This window comes from Apium graveolens, chromosome 2 (genome assembly GCF_009905375.1).
Source record: "Apium graveolens cultivar Ventura chromosome 2, ASM990537v1, whole genome shotgun sequence".
NCBI classification, from domain to species: domain Eukaryota; kingdom Viridiplantae; phylum Streptophyta; class Magnoliopsida; order Apiales; family Apiaceae; genus Apium; species Apium graveolens.
Window position 1 is genome coordinate 128,943,509 of NC_133648.1, and position 17,998 is coordinate 128,961,506.

Genomic DNA, 17,998 nt, shown 5'->3' on the forward strand with positions numbered 1-17,998 from the left:
GTTTTATATCTCATATTTTCATTCTTTTCATTTCGTTTTCTTATAAATACCCATTTATTTCCAACAGGGTTCACACCGATAGGTGTTTGGACAACATGTCCAAATACTTTTCTTTTACGCAGTGAATTTAATTTTGTTTGGATTAAGTCTTTCCATTTTGGCCATTCTTTTCTTCGACGACATTCATCCACACTTTGTGGTTCAGGATCAGAATTTATGTCTACATCCAATGCTGCAAAATACACAAATACATCATTAATTATGGTTTTACTTCAATCCCATAATTTCATATCATGCACATAATTTATTGAAATTTCATGATTGTATAATACCGTATCTTCAGGGACTGGAATCTCTTCAGGAGATAATACCACTTCAGGGGTATTTGCTTCTTCTGGAGCATGTGCCACTTCAGGGGCAATTTTCTTTATTTTTCTTTTTCGTGGTGCAACATCTTTTGCACCGACCGGTCTACCACGCTTCAGGCGTGGCTTTGATTCTGAAATCAATGTATATATCATTCTTATCATTGATAATATAAACATATCTATATATAAAATGATAAATGGATTTTCACCCGCCATACGGACGTCTGCGTATGCAGGTTATCTCCGACCAATAATAAATTAAAGTGGACAATCCTGCATAAGTTAGTTATGGGCAAAGTTATTATCCGATAAGTATGCAATTTATAAATTAAGATTCCCACTATATTTCGGTATTACCCAAAATTAAATGGTACCGTAAAATAATTTTAATAGGCGGTGCTCCGGCCATATATATTTAAATTATTAGTAGAGGGTGTAACCACGTCTACTTCGGTCACATATATATAAATATGTAGAGGTTGTAACCACGTCTACTCATATATATATGTATATTTAAATTAAAATTATACCTTCTTAGTTTCAGCATGGTTTCGTGCCGATAACGTGTTGTAAAATACTAGCTATAACAGTATTATATTGAACCTCTGTAAAATAAATATAGCAGAAAGGGAGAAAAAGAGCAGACTAGAGAGAAAATGAAAGCTGCTTGGTGTGTTTTGTATCATTCCGAAGAAGGCTATTTATAGCCAAAAAAAGAACATAGAATTTAATGTAATGCAAATATTTTCAAGTGTAAATCTCGCCTTACTATTTAAAATTTGACAACAAGAATCAATTTACAACATGTTCCTTTTTTTTTCTAATAGATAAAATGGACACACACAAGGGTCGAAATACTGATATGCCTCAGAGAGTTATAAGGGGTCGTTTGGTTGGAGGCATTCCGGTATCAGGTATGAGTTTCGTTCATTCCAACCCATACATAATATTAGGTTCATATTTTTTTTTCTCCAGATCCATTCCTCGTACCCCCAAGGTATGAGTTTTTGATACCCAAAGAGAGAGGTGGGTATTAGGAAGGGTATGGGGGGAATCAATTTTATTTAATCAATAAAATATAAATGTTTAATGCAAAAATAATTTAATTAACTAAAATTTATTAAAATGATAATTAAAACAATATTTAAATTAATTAAAATTAATCACTTAAAAATATTTTAAATCTAAAATATGCATTACAGCACTAACCAAACGGCAAACACATGATATTATAAATAATACTTCAACCCCATACCAGCTTAACCCGATTCCCGATTCCAATCTAATAACACTTCTCCAACCAAACTACTCCAAGGAGATCAACCCCAGTATCATCAACGCCTGTCATTGCTAAATTTTACGGTTCGATTATGTTTAGAAGCTCTTTTAACAGTATTGCTTTGCTAAAATAGTACAATAGATACCGGAAAACCACTGAAGAGAAGAATGAAAATCAAAAGGGCAGGGGGAAGCTGGAGTTGGATTAATTTTAAGTATGAAAGGTTGGGGAACTTCTGTTTCGTTTGTGGAATTCTTGGTCATGTTGAACGAGATTGTAGTGTGGTGTATGCAAATCCTGATAAAGTAATTGAGAAAGCCTATGGAGTGTGGTTGAGAGCACCAAATCGTGGTACTAGAAACAATGTGGGGGCTAGATGGTTACGAAATGTGGACGGAGGAGCTAGGTGGACGGGGATGGGGAGTGGTGGCGGAACGAACGCATCGGCGAATGACAGCAAAGATGGTAATGCGAGATTCACGGAAAGTGCGGGAATTGTGCGCGAGAAAGGTGGAGACAGGGGAGCGGTTGTGATCACAACGAGAAATCAGGAACAAATGGATATGGAAAGTGATTTGAATTTGAACGGGGATCCGGAGGAGATAAGAATGATCTTGGAGAATAAACGTCAAAGAGTAGAAATAAGGCAACAACCTTTGGGCCAGGACCCGAAAAAAATGCACTTGGATGGGCCGACAGTAAATACTGGAATTGAGGGGAATGAATCGCATGAGTCAAAAAACTTGCATGGGGCGGGCTCTGGTCACCAGGCCCGCCGAGTATTATGAGTTTCTTGGTGTGGAACTGCCGTGGGTTGGCCAAACCACGAGTAGTTCGATTTCTGAAAGAAATCACAACTCAAATTAGGCCAAACTTAATTTTTTTGTCGGAGACTTTGGTTAGAAGAGAAAGAGTTGAGAAAGTATGTAAACTTATTAATTATGCTGGTTGTTTTGTTGTCGATACACAGAGTCACGAGGGAGGATTGGCTTTGTTATGGAAGAATGAAACGAAGATAGACATTAAAGGGAGTTGCAATCATTATATAGATTTCGAAGTGAATTGTGCTGAGGTGGGGAGATGGAGATACACTGGTTTTTATGGATGTCCGAAAAGACAGAGGCGAAGAGAATCATGGAATTTGCTCCGTAGTCTAGCTGATGAGTCAGATTTGCCATGGTGTATACTTGGAGACTTTAATGATATTATGCACAGCCATGAAAAACAGGGGGGAAGACCGCAGCCGAGATTGCTAATGGAAGGTTTTAAGGAGACTATAGCAGGGTGTCATTTGAAAGATATGGGATATATGGGCAATGAATTCACATGGGAACGGTTTAGAGGAACTAGTGCGTGGATTCAAGAACGGTTGGATAGAGGTTTTTCAAATCAGGAGTGGCGGAATATTTTCCCACGAGCAACAATCAAAGTACTTGAAGTGTCAACTTCTGATCATATGCCACTTTTTTTAGAACCTAACAGATTAGTTTATGTCCCCAAAGTAAAGAAATTTCGCTTTGAAAATGCATGGATAAGAGAAGAACAATGCCTAAAGGTGGTTCAAGAAAGCTGGAATCAAACGGAGGGAAAGAGTATTGTTGATAAAGTAGAGTATTGCTGCTTGAAACTTGAGGAATGGGGAGGAGGAAGAATGCAGGAGGTTCGCAAGCAAATACAGGAATGTAGAAGAATTATGAGACAATTTCGTTCGAGAAGAGACAGTAGCGGGGTGCGTAAGTACGATGAGGCTAGGTGGGAGTTCTTAAAGCTTTTGGAGCAGCAGGAAGTATATTGGAAGCAAAGATCTAAGCAGTTTTGGCTTCGAGAAGGAGACAAAAACACAAAATTCTTCCATAAGTATGCAACAGGTCGAAGGAAGAATAATCAGATAAAGAAGCTTAAGGACAAGAATGGGGTCTGGACGGATAGTAAGGAGGGTATCCAACAAGTCGTTACCGAATATTTCATGGAATTATTTACAACAGCGAGCATGGGGGATAGTTTAACGGACAGAGAGGAAGTAAACCAAGTCACAATTGAGCAGAATCAAAAATTGAGGATGCCAATAACAGATGTGGAGGTGAAGAATGCAGTGTTTGGTATGCATCCAGACAAGTCACCAGGCCACAATGGTTTAAACCCTGGGTTCTTTTAAGCATACTGGCATGTGGTGGGAATGGATGTCATTAAATTCTGTCAACACTTCTTCGATACAGGGGAATTGCCGGAAGGAATTAATTGCACGTTGGTATGTCTTATACCAAAGGTCAGTCAACCGCAATCTATGTCTGAGTTAAGGCCAATTTCGTTGTGCAATGTTCTGTTCCGAATTTTGTCAAAAGTAATGGCTAATCGTTTAAAGGAGTGTCTGCCAATGTTAATTTCGGACAAGCAAAGTGCTTTTGTTGAAGGGAGGCTGTTAACAGACAACGCTTTAATTGCGTTTGAAATTAATCATTATATTAAACGGAAGACACAAGGTGTAAATGGAGTGGCTGGCTTAAAAATAGATATATCAAAGGCTTATGATAGGCTTGAGTGGAGCTATTTGAAGGGTATGTTAAAGAAGTTTGGATTTGATGAAGTATGGGTGGATAGAGTGATGACCTGTGTTAGCACGGTTTCATATAGTTTTATGCAGGACGGTGAGGTGTTTGGAGAGGTTGTTCCTCAACGAGGAATTCGACAAGGGGATCCAATCTCCCCTTATCTTTACATTCTTTGTGCAGAAGGATTGAGTAGTATCATCAGAAGACATGAAGAAGCAAAGCTCATCCATGGATGTGTAATAGCTAGAGGTGCTCCAGTTATTTCTCATCTGCTTTTCGCGGATGACTGTTACTTTTTCTTTAAGGCAACAGAGGTGGAAGCCACGAATATGAGGAATATTTTAATGCGATATGAAAGGATTTCAGGCCAAGCTATAAATCTTGGGAAGTCGACTGTGATTTTTAGCCCGAATACTACGGAAGAGAGTCGTGCTCGGGTATGTGCAGCATTACAGGTGCCGGAGGCGTCTACTCCTGGTAATTATTTGGGATTACCAATATTGATAGGGAGGAGAAAGAACAATGCTTTCAAGTTCCTGGCGGATCGTGTTAGCAAAAAACTGCAAGGGTGGAAGCACAAATCAATTTCAAAAGGGGGTAAGCTTGTGTTGTTAAAGACTGCAGCTCAAACGATACCAAATTTCTGGATGAACTTGTTCTTAGTCCCAGCAGAGATTACGACTAGTATTCAACGACAGATGAATTCATTCTGGTGGGGTGGAGGGGAGGGAAACCGCGGAATAAAATGGTTAGCATGGGACAGATTGTGCAATGCGAAAGAGGATGGAGGATTGGGGTTTAAAGATTTAAGGAAATTCAACATAGCAATGCTCGCAAAGCAAGGGTGGCGCTTATTAAATAATGAGAACCCACTGGTGACAAATCTGATGAAGGCCAGGTATTTCTCGAATACAGACTTCTTACATGCTAAGCTCGGAGCAAATCCAAGTTATATGTGGAGAAGCATTATGGAAGCTCAAGACGTAGTGAAGCAAGGGAGTCGTAGAAGAATTGGGGACGGACAAAGTACGAACATTTGGAAAGTACCGTGGTTGCCGTGTAAAAGAAATGGGTACTTGACAACACCAGTTTGTCATGAACTAGAAGATATACATGTTGAAAATTTGATGTATACAGATGGAAACACATGGGATGTAGATGTACTTAATGATATTTTGAATGAGCGAGATGCTAGTTTGGTAAAACGGATCCCAGTACCTATGATTAAGAGAGCTGATTCGTGGTTCTGGTTGCTGGATGATACTGGAAAATTTACGGTGAAAAGTTGTTACAGGAGCCTACAAGGTGATCAGACCTGGACACAGGTGGAATTTTGGAGGAAGCTATGGACACTGGACTTGCCGGGGAAAATTACTAGCTTTTTATGGCGTGTATGTCGAGTCTGTTTACCTACGGCGAAAGATTTAATATCAAAAATGGTAGACATCAGCCCTATGTGCTCATGGTGTTTAAGTAGATGTGAAGATGCGGTGCATGTACTGTTTGACTGCTCCTTTGCCAGAACAGTTTGGACTAACTTGGGGATGCAGGAGCTTATTCCGGATGACCAGGAAGGAAGTATAGTTGTGAAAATGCAGCATATTTTTAGTATGTACACAAGGGAGAAGCTAGTGTGGTTTGCCATAGTCTGCTGGAATATCTGGAACCGAAGAAATAAATGGTTATGGGAGAGAATTATCGTATCTGACTTTGGAGTAAGATCGATGGCCGCAAGCATGCTTACAGAGTAGAGGAACTGCCAACAAGAGAAAAAAATGCAAAAACCAGGGAATACGGAAAGCAGAAGGAATTGGACTTCCCCACCCCAGGGATGGGTAAAGATTAATGTTGACGCTGCTATTTTTGAGGAAGTTGGTAGTGTCGGCGTAGGGAGTGTGATTCGAGATGCAAATGGAACCTTTGTTGGTGCTAGACATTGCAAGTTTGAAGCTCAATTATCTCCGCGAGAAGCAGAGGCTCTAGGACTAAAGGAGGCTTTATTATGGACAAAGAGATTGGGATTCAGAAGCTGCATATTTGAGACAGATGCAAAGACAGTGGTGGAAGCGATTAAGGCGATCAAGGGGTGTTCTTATTTTCATACAATCGTATCAGATTGTGTTGAACTTTTAAAGCACTTTGATAATGTGCAAGTTGATTTTATTCATAGGTCTGCGAACGGTGTTGCTCATACATTAGCTAGGGCATCACGTTCTATGTCAGGCTCTCAGGAGTGGATAGGTGTTGCTCCAGAATTTATATCTGATGTAGTGATTATTGATTCTATTTAATAAGAAGCAAGTACTTTTATGTCAAAAAAAAATAGTACAATAGTCCCTGTATCATCATCATGACAATATACTTATGAATTTGAACAAATTTAATAAAAAATGTAATATAATGTGGACCTGACCCTCCATCCAAACCCTATTACATAAATACATTTTCTGTCATTTTCTCTCACTAACTGTTTGGTATTCTCTCTCCCCCATTTCTCACTTCCTCCTATACGGAAAATGATAGTGACTTGTGAGAAGTAGGGATCAGAGAGACTACTTTCAATGTTTATTATAACAACAGCCCAGTATCTCATTTATACGCACAAATTTATGTAAATATAAACACTTGCCGCTCGTTATAATTATGTAATGGGACTTTTGAAAAGCTTCTACCTCCAGCTACTTACATTACCATACCCTTCTTTGCAGCAAAAAGAAAATTATCATAACTATATATTCCTCTACTTATACCTGCAGGCTACATCATAGCAATGCAGCATTATACCGAAGGTTCGAATACGTGACAGACGAGTGTTGTAGCGTATTTATTATCGTTACAATTTATAACATCTGATGATTTCTTTTGTGTTTTTCTGCTGGACTTGTTAAATTTCATGTATATTTCTCTTGCTACACTTAATAGACGTCGAGAGATTCGAACACCTGACATGGAGCAAAGGAAGAGAGGTAGGTACCACTAAATGTCGGGTAATATAAATATAGTATTACCGTACTACCCTTAATTATACTCCCTCAGTCCCTTCTAATTATTTACATTTCTGAGTAAGTGTCCGGCACGCATTTTAAGGTGCATAAAAGTATAGTTATGTAACTTATTTTTACAATTTTCTTTTTCTGAATAAAAATTGAATGTTTTAATTTTTATTTAGAAAAAGAAAATTGTAAAAAAAATTACAAAACTATACTTTATATGCACCTTAAAATACGTGTCGAACACTCTCTAAAAAATGTAAACCATTGAAAGAGACGGAGAGAGTATATTGATAGCATTGGAGAGAGAAAGAGAGAAATTAAAGAGTACTGAGCTTTCTTGCAGGCCCTTGTTCTGCTACATTGCCAGAACCATCTTTTAACTTTTTCTTCCCATAATTCTCTCTCTAGATATCCATACTTACACTATACACACACTTCTTTCTTACAGTACTACTTTTACCATACTCTCTACAAACCCATAACATTAGATTCCTCGTCTCTCTCCTTCCAGAGCAAAAAAAAAAATGATTTCAAGATTATACACATACACAACACATATTTAAACACGAACCCTCAAATGTGCATTGAAGTTGAATGTTTGTTCTAAAAATCTCATCTTTATCAAAATGGCATTTTCAAGAACTAGCCCATCTGTGATATTTCAGCTTCTAGTTGTGCTTTTCACATTTTCTTTGAGCTTCTGCTTTGTGGACTCAAATGATGGTGAGCTTATATTTATGTCTTACACAACCTTGTTATATTTATTATTCTATTACTTTTACACAAGTTCTTGTTTTTCTATGTCTTGACTTTTTTATTTAACTTATTATATTCCTTAAACAACACGTTTATCTCATTAACTAGATAAATAACTTGTATCTATGCGCTGTAATGATTCGAGGAACATTGTACTTATGTTTTTTGTGTTGATATGAAAAGGGGTAACATTGTTGGAGATAAAGAAGTCATTTAGAGATGTGGATAATGTGTTGTATGACTGGACAGATTCACCTTCTTCAGACTACTGTGTTTGGAGAGGAGTAACTTGTGACAATGTCACCTTCAATGTAGTTGCACTGTATGTCTTCGCAATTGTTGTTTACCTTTCTTTTTATGTCGTGATTAGTTTTTGATATTTTTTTTTGATTTTTGGTTGTTTATTTGTTTTGTATGTGAAGTAATCTTTCTAGCTTGAATCTTGGTGGAGAGATATCAACTTCTGTTGGAGATCTTAAAGGCCTACTCTCTCTGTACAGTTTTATATCACTCTCTCAAGCCATATTTTTTGTTTTGCTTAAATGTCTACTTTTATATTTTGAATTATTTTTAAAAATGTAAGCTTTATATGTTTATCTTGTGAACAGAGATCTGAAAGGAAATCTTCTCTCTGGTCAAATACCTGATGAGATTGGGGATTGTGTTAGTTTGAAGAGCTTGTAAGTTGAATATTTTTCCCACTTTTGGAAGTTCTTGAATTGAATGTTTAATTAAATGCAATCTAGAAATCTTTTATTGGTCATGTGAAATTTTGTATGATTAGTTGGTTGTCAACTTTAACTTAAATGTTTTTTGTTTTGTAGGGATTTGTCTTTTAATGAGTTGAATGGTGATATACCATTTTCAATTTCAAAGTTGAAGCAACTAGAAAACCTGTGAGTTTAACTAGCTAGCATTTCTCTTCCATTTTTTGTGATTGCAAATTTCTATTACTTAAAATTTTCCTAAATAAGCTAATTTTCCAGCATTTTGAAGGACAATCAATTGATTGGACCAATACCCTCAACGCTTTCGCAAATTCCAAACCTGAAAATATTGTAAGTTAGCCCATGTCCCCTGTATTCTGGTCAAAGTTTGTTATGTCTGAAGTTAATACATTTATATGTTCTGCGGCATTATGTGTAGAGACCTTGCACAAAATAAGCTTAGTGGGGAAATACCAAGACTTCTCTACTGGAATGAAGTTTTACAATATCTGTAAGTAAATTTTAGATCTTCTTGGAGTTGTTTTATGCTATTAATTTTTCAGTTTTGAATTTGTGTGTGATCATAATTAAACTGTAAAATGCATGTAGAGGTCTGAGAGGTAACAACTTGGTTGGATTGTTATCTACTGATATGTGTCAGCTTACAGGCTTGTGGTATTTGTAAGTAATTTACGGCCCCCTTGGTAATTTGGTGTTAAATATTGTGATTCTTTTACAATGAATATATCTTCTGATACTCTATGTTGATAGTGATGTCAGAAACAATAGTTTGACTGGTGCAATTCCTGCGAACATAGGCAATTGTACTGCCTTTCAAGTCTTGTATGTTCTACATCTTTAAACTAATAAGCTATTTCGAGCCATATTCGATGTACTACTTGTTCAACTAATGAGTTTGTTCTGTTGATCAATTTCAGGGACTTGTCTTACAACAATCTAACCGGAAATATACCTTTTAACATTGGGTTCTTGCAAATAGCTACCTTGTGAGTGCAGGCTCCTGATCCATTTTTAATGTTGAACTTATTTTTAGAGATCTTATAGATTTTGACAAACACATTTATATGGCACATTTCAGATCTTTACAAGGAAATCAATTATCTGGGAAAATTCCATCAGTGATTGGCCTGATGCAGGCACTTGCAGTTCTGTAAGTGTTTATCCTTTATTGATCTACCCATAAAAACTTCAACAGTAAATCGTTGTATTATTTGTACTTTAAAATACTAACCAATGATGTGAGAATGTCGTGTTCTTCCTCCTAGGGATTTAAGCTGCAACAATTTGACGGGAACAATTCCTCCCATTTTGGGAAACTTGACTTATACAGAGAAATTGTAAGTACTAACTGTAGTGTGTACATTTGTAAAGAATTAAGATTGTTGTGAAATTGCGGCAAGTCTAAGTAGCTTTTGCTCTATTAGTTTCTTGTATGGTAGAAGATGTGTCACTACTTTTTATGCATACTGCACGTTCACCACTAGAATCTTCACAATAAGATATTAGTGTTGCACAATTTATGCAGTATGTTATGTATCGTTGATTGTATAAACCTTTAGCTATTAATATTTACCATTTTTACATTATCTAAGTGTCTAAAAATATTGATTTGAACCAGGTATCTGCATGGCAACAATTTATCTGGCACCATTCCCCCAGAGCTTGGAAATATGACCAAGCTTCACTATCTGTATGACCACTTCAAGTCTTATTTGTCTGTTAGTTTAATAGATTTAATTAATTTGCTACAGCCTGATCTTTCAACAGTTATTTATGTCGTCTCTTCTTATGGAATAAGTACTTTTGTAGTATACATCACTTAACTGGTTGTGAAGCGTCTCTTCTTATGGAATAAGTACTTTTGTAGTATACATCACTTAACTGGTTGTGAAGTGATGTCATAGACATATTGCAGGACTGAATGTTATTAATCTTTCAAATATATTTGTATGTGATATCCTCTTAATTGTGATTGTAGGGAACTAAATGATAATAAGCTCACCGGACATATACCACCAGCACTGGGACAGCTCACAAATTTGTTTGACTTGTAAGTCCTTGTTTACTTGGTACTTTTTTATGAAGTTCAATTTATAAGGTTTACTTGCTGATACTCTGTGTTGCACTGTATGCCTGTAGGAATGTTGCCAACAACAATCTTGATGGACCTTTACCAGACACCATTAGCTCTTGCACTAATCTCAACAGCTTGTTAGTCTGTATATTACACTAAATTTATTATCCGTTTAACATTTTTGGTGTTTACCTAATGTTGAAAATGGGTTGCAGAAACGTCCATGGAAACAAGCTGAATGGAACAATCCCTCCTGCATTTCAAAGGCTTGAAAGCATGACATACATGTGAGTTCTGCTGGCTACTCCTCAACTTTGCTTAATGTCTCTTCTACATATTTCTTCGCAGTTAAGGTCAAATTTTTTTCTTTGCACTGATCACATTATGTTCCGAAGTGGCTGACTATATAAATCTCTGATCATCACTTACAGTGATATATATTCAATATACGTTATTAGCTTCTTACTGTGTAAGAAATGGATATTTATGTGTTCATTTAGTCCATGTCAATTGGTTTTATTTTGTTTAAGTTGAGATTTTGTAATCGTTTCCTGAATTTGAATGGTAATGTCTGGATGAGAACATTTACGAATTTTTTCATTGTTTATTGGTAATCTTTAATCTCTAGGAATCTCTCTTCCAACAATCTCAAGGGCCCAATTCCAATTGAGCTGTCCAAAATCGGTAATCTGGATACACTGTGAGTATTGATCCTTATACTAAAGCTTAGACAATTACATATTGACAACCATAGCTGTTATTTAAGTTTGGTTTTGATCGATTTATTTTTTTCTTCTACCAGGGATCTCTCTGATAATAGGATAACCGGGGCCATTCCTTCACCAATTGGTGATTTGGAACATCTTTTAAAATTGTGAGTCAAAAACATTAACTTGAATATTGTAAATAAGAAACCAAAATAAATTCTTCTTGTATTATAAACAAAAGCAAGAATTTTGTCCTTCAATACACCTTTAGTATGACTCTTTCGTGCATTGTGCTAGGAATCTAAGCAAAAACTATTTAACTGGCATGATACCAGTAGAGTTTGGTAATCTAAGAAGTGTCATGGAGATGTGAGTGGTTCATAATGTATTGTTTTGATATAATTTTTCCTTAAAAATAATAGACTAAATTAGATTCCAACCTTGTTACTTTGCATCCCAGAGATCTATCCTATAACAACCTTTCTGGTCCAATTCCTGACGAACTGGGTCAGCTTCAGAATATCTTCATGCTGTAAGTTTCTATAAACCTTCTGTCCTTCATGCTTCATTTCCCGGACTCTCCTATTTTGTCCTCGTACTTGTGTTGATGGGGGGACATGACATGGGTATAGGATGTGAATTTGATATTTCGTATTAAGAACGAGGTCCCTCAAAGATTTGTTTCTATGTTGTCCTTTTGTTTTTATGATATAATTTACCATAAAAAAATTATTGAATACGACTTACTAGTAGTAAAAATTTATTGAATACGACATACTAGTAGTAAACACTAATTTTAATTATGTACGATAAATTAAGATTTTATAAAACTTCACTTGTATGCTGTATGAAGCTTGCATGCTGAGTCTACATCTGTACCCAGTTCCTGTACCATATCAAAGACTCTTTATATTTGAAAAATCTGGGATCCAACGCTTGGATGCCTATCCTTGTTTGACTCCCACATCCGAGTTAGGGCTCGCTTTAATGCAATATCTATCACCATGCTTTTCGGAAGCGAGTTGTAGTGGTTTAAGGTAATTCCTATGTGCCCGAGATAACTTTTTTATTCACCGTTGAATGGAACTCCGTTGTGTAACAAGTGGGAATCACTTTAAGGTAATGTTCGAACTCACTCTGTTGTTAAGTTGTGTTCAAATTATATAATCCCACAACACTGAGTCTGAGAGGATTTCATGTCTTCATAATATACATCCATAGCCTGCTTACATTTGTATGCTTGCATGAATGTTTGTTTTCTTTATCCTTTATTATATATGTGATTAGCAAAATTTAAATGACAATACAATGTGCTACATCTTTCTCATTAGTGTTATCAGGAACTTTGACAAAAAAATTTGTCTGATCAATTTTTTCTTTGTACCAATGACAGGAAAGTGGAGAACAACAAATTATCTGGGGATGTGATGTCACTAGCCAATTGTATCAGTCTTACTAATTTGTAGGTTCACCGTCATGTCTTCATACTAGTTTGTGAGTGGATATGCAATGCTGCGGTAGAATTAATCATATTCTAAATTTGCAGAAATGTTTCCTATAACAACCTAGCTGGGAATATTCCTGTTGGTAATAACTTCTCTAGGTTCTCACCAGAGAGGTTAGATAATCTTTTTAAAGCTGTCCACTTCACTTTTACGTAGATATCAACATCCTTTAGAGTAATTGTGGCTTTTTTGTGTGCTTTAAAGAGTATTAACTATATTAATTCACAGCTTCCTAGGAAATCCAGGTCTTTGCGGCTATAGACTCGGGACTCCGTGTCATGCCCCTCGGGAAACAGGACGAGGTCAGCATGTTTTCCATCTCACAGCAAGCTCATTTCCTAGGTTATTTTGAACAAAAGGCTAATGCCTTGTGAAAAAGTATTACGTACTGTGTTCATTTGAGCTATGCAAATATAGCAATTAATTAAATATTGAGATCTCCATTTGACAGCAGTAGTTATGTGTCTTGGTCTTTTACTGTGTTATTCAACTAGTGCAATCTAGAGTGATTTGTTTTCAAGATTATAGAAGTTCTAATTATTGTTGTATTCAGAATATATGCTGACACTTACAAATTGAATAACAAGTTTGAAATGTTGAAAGTACTATATTTATTATGTAGCAATTTTTTTTTAACTTTATAAAGTATAGGATCTTTAGTATCTTCTTGTCTTTATGATAATTACTCCTTTATATTATTTGGAGTGGCGTCCTGGATACAGTCTTGTTGCAAACATAGTGCTACTTGTACATTGCATGTAGACTCTTCTATTTCTGATCAAGTAGTGCAGCATATAATGATATCGTAATTGTCAAGTTAAAAAGCATCTTAGATCTCCTTAAACTTGATCGAAGAACCAGCGTTTATTGAGAATCAAAATAAGTATACACTATCTTTACCATTTTTATTTTGGACGCAGCAACAATACCTAAAGCAGCTATTTTGGGGATTGCTGTGGGTGCACTGCTGATTTTGCTCATGATCTTAGTAGCAGCATGTCGGCCACAAAATCCAACACCTTTCATTAATGGCTCATTCGACAAACCAGGTACCGTTGTTTATGATACTGTCCCTATCTGATAATCTGATACCTCTGTTGGTTTATAAGTTACTAACTCTTTTGTGATAACTGAACACAGTTAATTACTCAGCTCCAAAGCTTGTAATCCTTAACATGAACATGGCACTTCATGTATACGAGGATATCATGAGAATGACCGAGAACTTGAGTGAGAAGTGTATAATTGGTTACGGTGCATCTAGCACTGTTTACAAATGTGTCCTTAAGAATTGCAGACCAGTGGCAGTGAAAAAACTATATACTCATTGTCCACAATACCTTAAGGAATTTGAGACGGAGCTTGAGACGGTTGGGAGCGTCAAGCATCGGAACCTAGTCAGCCTCCAAGGGTATTCACTGTCTCAATCTGGAAACCTGCTTTTCTATGACTACATGGAAAATGGTAGCCTTTGGGATCTCCTTCACGGTGAGTGTACAAATTTTTGCATTCTGAAAGTTGCATGTTTATATGATATTATTAGGTGTCTAAGAAAAATCCTAAACTTTTATTGTTACCCCCTACGAACCAAAAAGTATCAATATCTATCTTCACCGTAAAAAGGATAAAGGGAGTATTAGGACTATACCTGGCATGGAAAGGGCTTTGTTTAATCATGACACAAGCTAGGTTGCTTAATTGTTGTTGATTCCTACCTTTCTGTTCTGTGCTCACTTGGCTGGATCAGGGAGTTTTAACTCGCCTCTTGTTATCGACATGAACATCAAAGCTATAAAGTATCTTTGATCTTAGAACAAAATATGATCAATATGCTTAAAACCATTTTTTTTGTGTGTTTGCTTGCTAAATTTCTGAATCTGTACTTCAGGCCCTACCAAGAAGAAAAAGCTCGATTGGGACACTCGTCTTCGAATAGCACTTGGTGCTGCCCAAGGCCTTGCATATCTTCACCACGATTGCAGCCCCCGGATAATTCATAGGGATGTGAAGTCATCCAACATACTTCTGGACCAGGATTTAGAGGCTCACCTAACAGACTTTGGCATTGCCAAGAGTTTATGCACATCCAAATCTTACACCTCCACTTACATTTTGGGCACCATTGGTTATATAGATCCCGAGTATGCTCGCACTTCGCGTCTTACCGAAAAGTCTGATGTTTATAGCTATGGGATTGTGCTACTTGAGTTGCTCACAGGAAGAAAAGCAGTGGATAATGAATCCAACCTCCATCATCTGGTAAGCATTTAATCTTCAAGTTTACATATCCTTTTACACCCTGCATTTAGTTTTCTATATATGGTCCACTATTTTAGTTACTCTCTGCTTAAAATAGACAGTGCAAGACTTTTTACACTTTACCTTCCATATCATGTTCATGTTCGTGTTACTTTAAAACACAATGATTTTACAGGTATTTACAAGGCTATATAGCAACTACTGGTCTCCTATATTTTTTTGTGGCAAAGAGAGCTATACTAAATCCTCTCCCTATTTTCACTATGAAGAATCTCTAGTACCCGCACTTGTGATTCTGGATTTCCAGGAGAAACATTAAAGAGTATCACATTTTATTATTTATCTTTGATCTTTAATTTTGGCTGGCAATAGAGAAATGATTAATTTTGTGCAAGTGTAAGATGTCTAGATGTAACCCTCCAACCCCCTCACTTGATAAACCATTCCAATGTATTTTTCGGGTTCTTATGTTGTGTTTGGTTGGGATGAATAAAAATGGAGGGAATGAAATTAAATTTTACATATATGATTGTTTAATTTTATCATTCTTTCCTCCATTCCATTACTAACCCTAAACTAAAGTTCAAACACCCTATTTTGAGGACTGCTCCATTCCTTATCCTACTCCTTTTCTTCACCATTTCTATCATAACTAATTTGCACTCATTTTTTTTCTCAGATCATCCCTCCAACTTCTACTGTATCTCGTTAATTTTATTCATTCCATTCCGTTCCATTCTCCCCAACAAAACATAACATTAGTTCCCATCACAATTGTATAATCCTACATTTTCTAATCGCAAAGCATCATATGTTTTATCAGATCTTGTCCAAGACGGAGAACAACACAGTAATGGAAATTGTTGATCCGGACATAACAACCACGTGCAAGGATCTCAGTGATGTTAAAAAAGTGTTCCAGCTTGCCCTTCTCTGCAGCAAAAGTCAACCAACTGACCGGCCAACAATGCATGATGTGGTATGCATGCTCAGTAGCATGTTACCGTCTGCCATGCAAACGAAAGAATCTGCCCTAGTCCCGTCGCTAACAGATCCATCTGCTAAAGTGCACTGCTACAAGGATGAGTATGCAAATCTCAAGGCTTCTCACTTGGTAAATTGCTCATCCATGAGTACATCAGATGCTCAGCTGTTCCTAAAATTTGGAGAGGTGATCTCTCAGAACAGTCACTAACTACTTGGTATCAATGTACCTCGGTTAGGGACTTAGGGTATTAAGATCATCTAAAATATGAATATATTGTATAAAAGTATGAATGTATGCATGTAAGTAGCATTAATTATTGTAGTCTGCAAAAAATGGACAGCTTTGGTATCAAATTTTGATCTGTACTATGCATTATCTGTGGTGTACTGTTTGAAAAAGCATGTAGTTGCTTTGGAATATGGTATGGGACCTCTGCTCTGCTCCTGCATCTGGGAGGTTTTGATCAACTTAGATGCACAAATTTGAGGTGGGAGCATGCACTGAATTTCTGCTCAGAAATAATGCAATTGTGGAGCCATATGATATAACACAGCCTTTTGAAAGATAATACTCCTGCTATTTAATATTTATTAGACAGTCCACCTTTACTGTTGTGGAAGTCCCCTATGTGCAATGTAAAATCTATTTCACCCTCGTAATCTTGGTTTCAGATGAGCTGACATGTGCACTGCCCTGTAAATTCAAGTGCACATCCTTGAATCAGATTTGAACCAAATTACTCATATGCAAGTCTTTTCTATTTTTTTATTTACATCAATTTAATTAGCATTTATTCCATTAATTTATTTTGCAATTATTTAAATTAATTTATTTTACACACTAAAATGAGATTCCAACTTACATATAAGGGAAATACAGACAACTATAGAACCAAAAAAATAATGCAAAATAAACATAATATACGATGCAAAAAAACGTCCCAACTAGTATTATTAATCCAAACAATTATCAATAATACAATCTATCTTACCAAACGGTATTCACTCACGCGATACTTAAGTCAAACAATATTTAAGCATACATCAAAATAATAACATGTATATATTTATATATTCATCACAAACTTGATCATCAAAAATAATAACCAAATCCCATTATAATAATAATTGTCTATCCATACAATTATTACCCAACTCAATTATGCTAATAATTATCTACCTATATAATTATAACACAATCCAATTATATTTACTATCATCAAACATGTACTATCTATTGAGTTTAACCCCAACAATCCTCCCCTTAAATACAATATGGTTTCATGCACAATCGAATTAACGGTCACTATCAAGCCATCGACGTCGATCCGCCAATACCTCCCCTCGAACAATAACCCCTCCTTCTAGCACAAAAAGATATCTCTTATCTTTTCGACTTTTGAGTATCTCTAAATCCCCTTTAGTGACTTCCAACATACTGTTCTTCATCATAACAATATATGTAATAACCCCAAATTTTTGGACTTTTTGTAATTCTTATGAATAGTGATTTTGCTGATTATGCAGATTAAGAAATTTTTTCATGCCACACTATTTAGGAGTTCTTTTATTGATATCCCGGGATTTTATTAGTACTCCATATAGTATATGAGTGTACGTAAAGATCGTCATAATTCAAATTCGAACACTTTGATTTTTTCCGAAAATCCACTAAATACCGAAAGAATTGAGTATAAGGTAACATGATTAAAATGAGTTAAATCAAGGATTATAAGAGAGGATCATTAAAGGAATATAAAATATTGAGAAAGGTTTAGGGGAAACCAAGTAAT

General features: G+C 36.1%; 3 protein-coding genes across 5 annotated transcripts; all 3 read left to right on the forward strand.

The window, feature by feature from the left end:
• Positions 1–2,431: 2,431 nt before the first annotated feature.
• On the forward strand, positions 2,432–3,802 carry LOC141693242 (uncharacterized). Its single transcript, XM_074498262.1, has one exon. It carries the CDS (start codon positions 2,432–2,434, stop codon positions 3,800–3,802), a length of 1,371 nt encoding a protein of 456 aa, XP_074354363.1.
• A 2,169-nt stretch (positions 3,803–5,971) lies between these two features.
• LOC141693256 (uncharacterized) lies at positions 5,972–6,487 on the forward strand. Its single transcript, XM_074498285.1, has one exon. It carries the CDS (start codon positions 5,972–5,974, stop codon positions 6,485–6,487), a length of 516 nt encoding a protein of 171 aa, XP_074354386.1.
• A 1,059-nt stretch (positions 6,488–7,546) lies between these two features.
• LOC141707843 (LRR receptor-like serine/threonine-protein kinase ER1) lies at positions 7,547–16,881 on the forward strand. 3 transcript variants are annotated; one of them, XM_074511246.1, is made up of 27 exons: positions 7,547–7,912; positions 8,129–8,267; positions 8,368–8,439; positions 8,554–8,625; positions 8,770–8,841; positions 8,932–9,003; positions 9,092–9,163; positions 9,262–9,333; positions 9,424–9,495; positions 9,591–9,659; positions 9,752–9,823; positions 9,939–10,010; positions 10,292–10,363; positions 10,652–10,723; positions 10,813–10,884; positions 10,963–11,034; positions 11,376–11,447; positions 11,550–11,621; positions 11,752–11,823; positions 11,915–11,986; positions 12,848–12,916; positions 13,001–13,072; positions 13,188–13,261; positions 13,880–14,008; positions 14,100–14,447; positions 14,848–15,218; positions 16,042–16,881. In XM_074511246.1, the coding sequence occupies exons 1-27, from the start codon at positions 7,816–7,818 to the stop codon at positions 16,411–16,413; spliced, it is 2,964 nt and encodes a 987-aa protein (XP_074367347.1). In that variant the 5' UTR covers positions 7,547–7,815; the 3' UTR covers positions 16,414–16,881. The 3 variants fall into 3 exon arrangements, with proteins under 3 accessions (XP_074367347.1, XP_074367348.1, XP_074367349.1); XM_074511247.1 differs by lacking the exon at positions 11,752–11,823; XM_074511248.1 differs by lacking the exons at positions 11,752–11,823; positions 11,915–11,986.
• The last annotated feature ends 1,117 nt before the right edge of the window (positions 16,882–17,998 follow it).

What these genes read in the sequence shown, in the direction of transcription:
- LOC141693242 (XM_074498262.1), top strand. Translation starts at nt 2,432, where the DNA reads ATGAGTTTCTTGGTGTGGAACTGCCGTGGGTTGGCCAAACCACGAGTA.
- LOC141693256 (XM_074498285.1), top strand. Translation starts at nt 5,972, where the DNA reads ATGCAAAAACCAGGGAATACGGAAAGCAGAAGGAATTGGACTTCCCCA.
- LOC141707843 (XM_074511246.1), top strand. Translation starts at nt 7,816, where the DNA reads ATGGCATTTTCAAGAACTAGCCCATCTGTGATATTTCAGCTTCTAGTT. An exon ending in CTTTGTGGACTCAAATGATG is followed by an intron (nt 7,913 to 8,128) that starts GTGAGCTTATAT and finishes TGATATGAAAAG; the next exon opens with GGGTAACATTGTTGGAGATA. An exon ending in ATTCCAAACCTGAAAATATT is followed by an intron (nt 9,004 to 9,091) that starts GTAAGTTAGCCC and finishes CATTATGTGTAG; the next exon opens with AGACCTTGCACAAAATAAGC.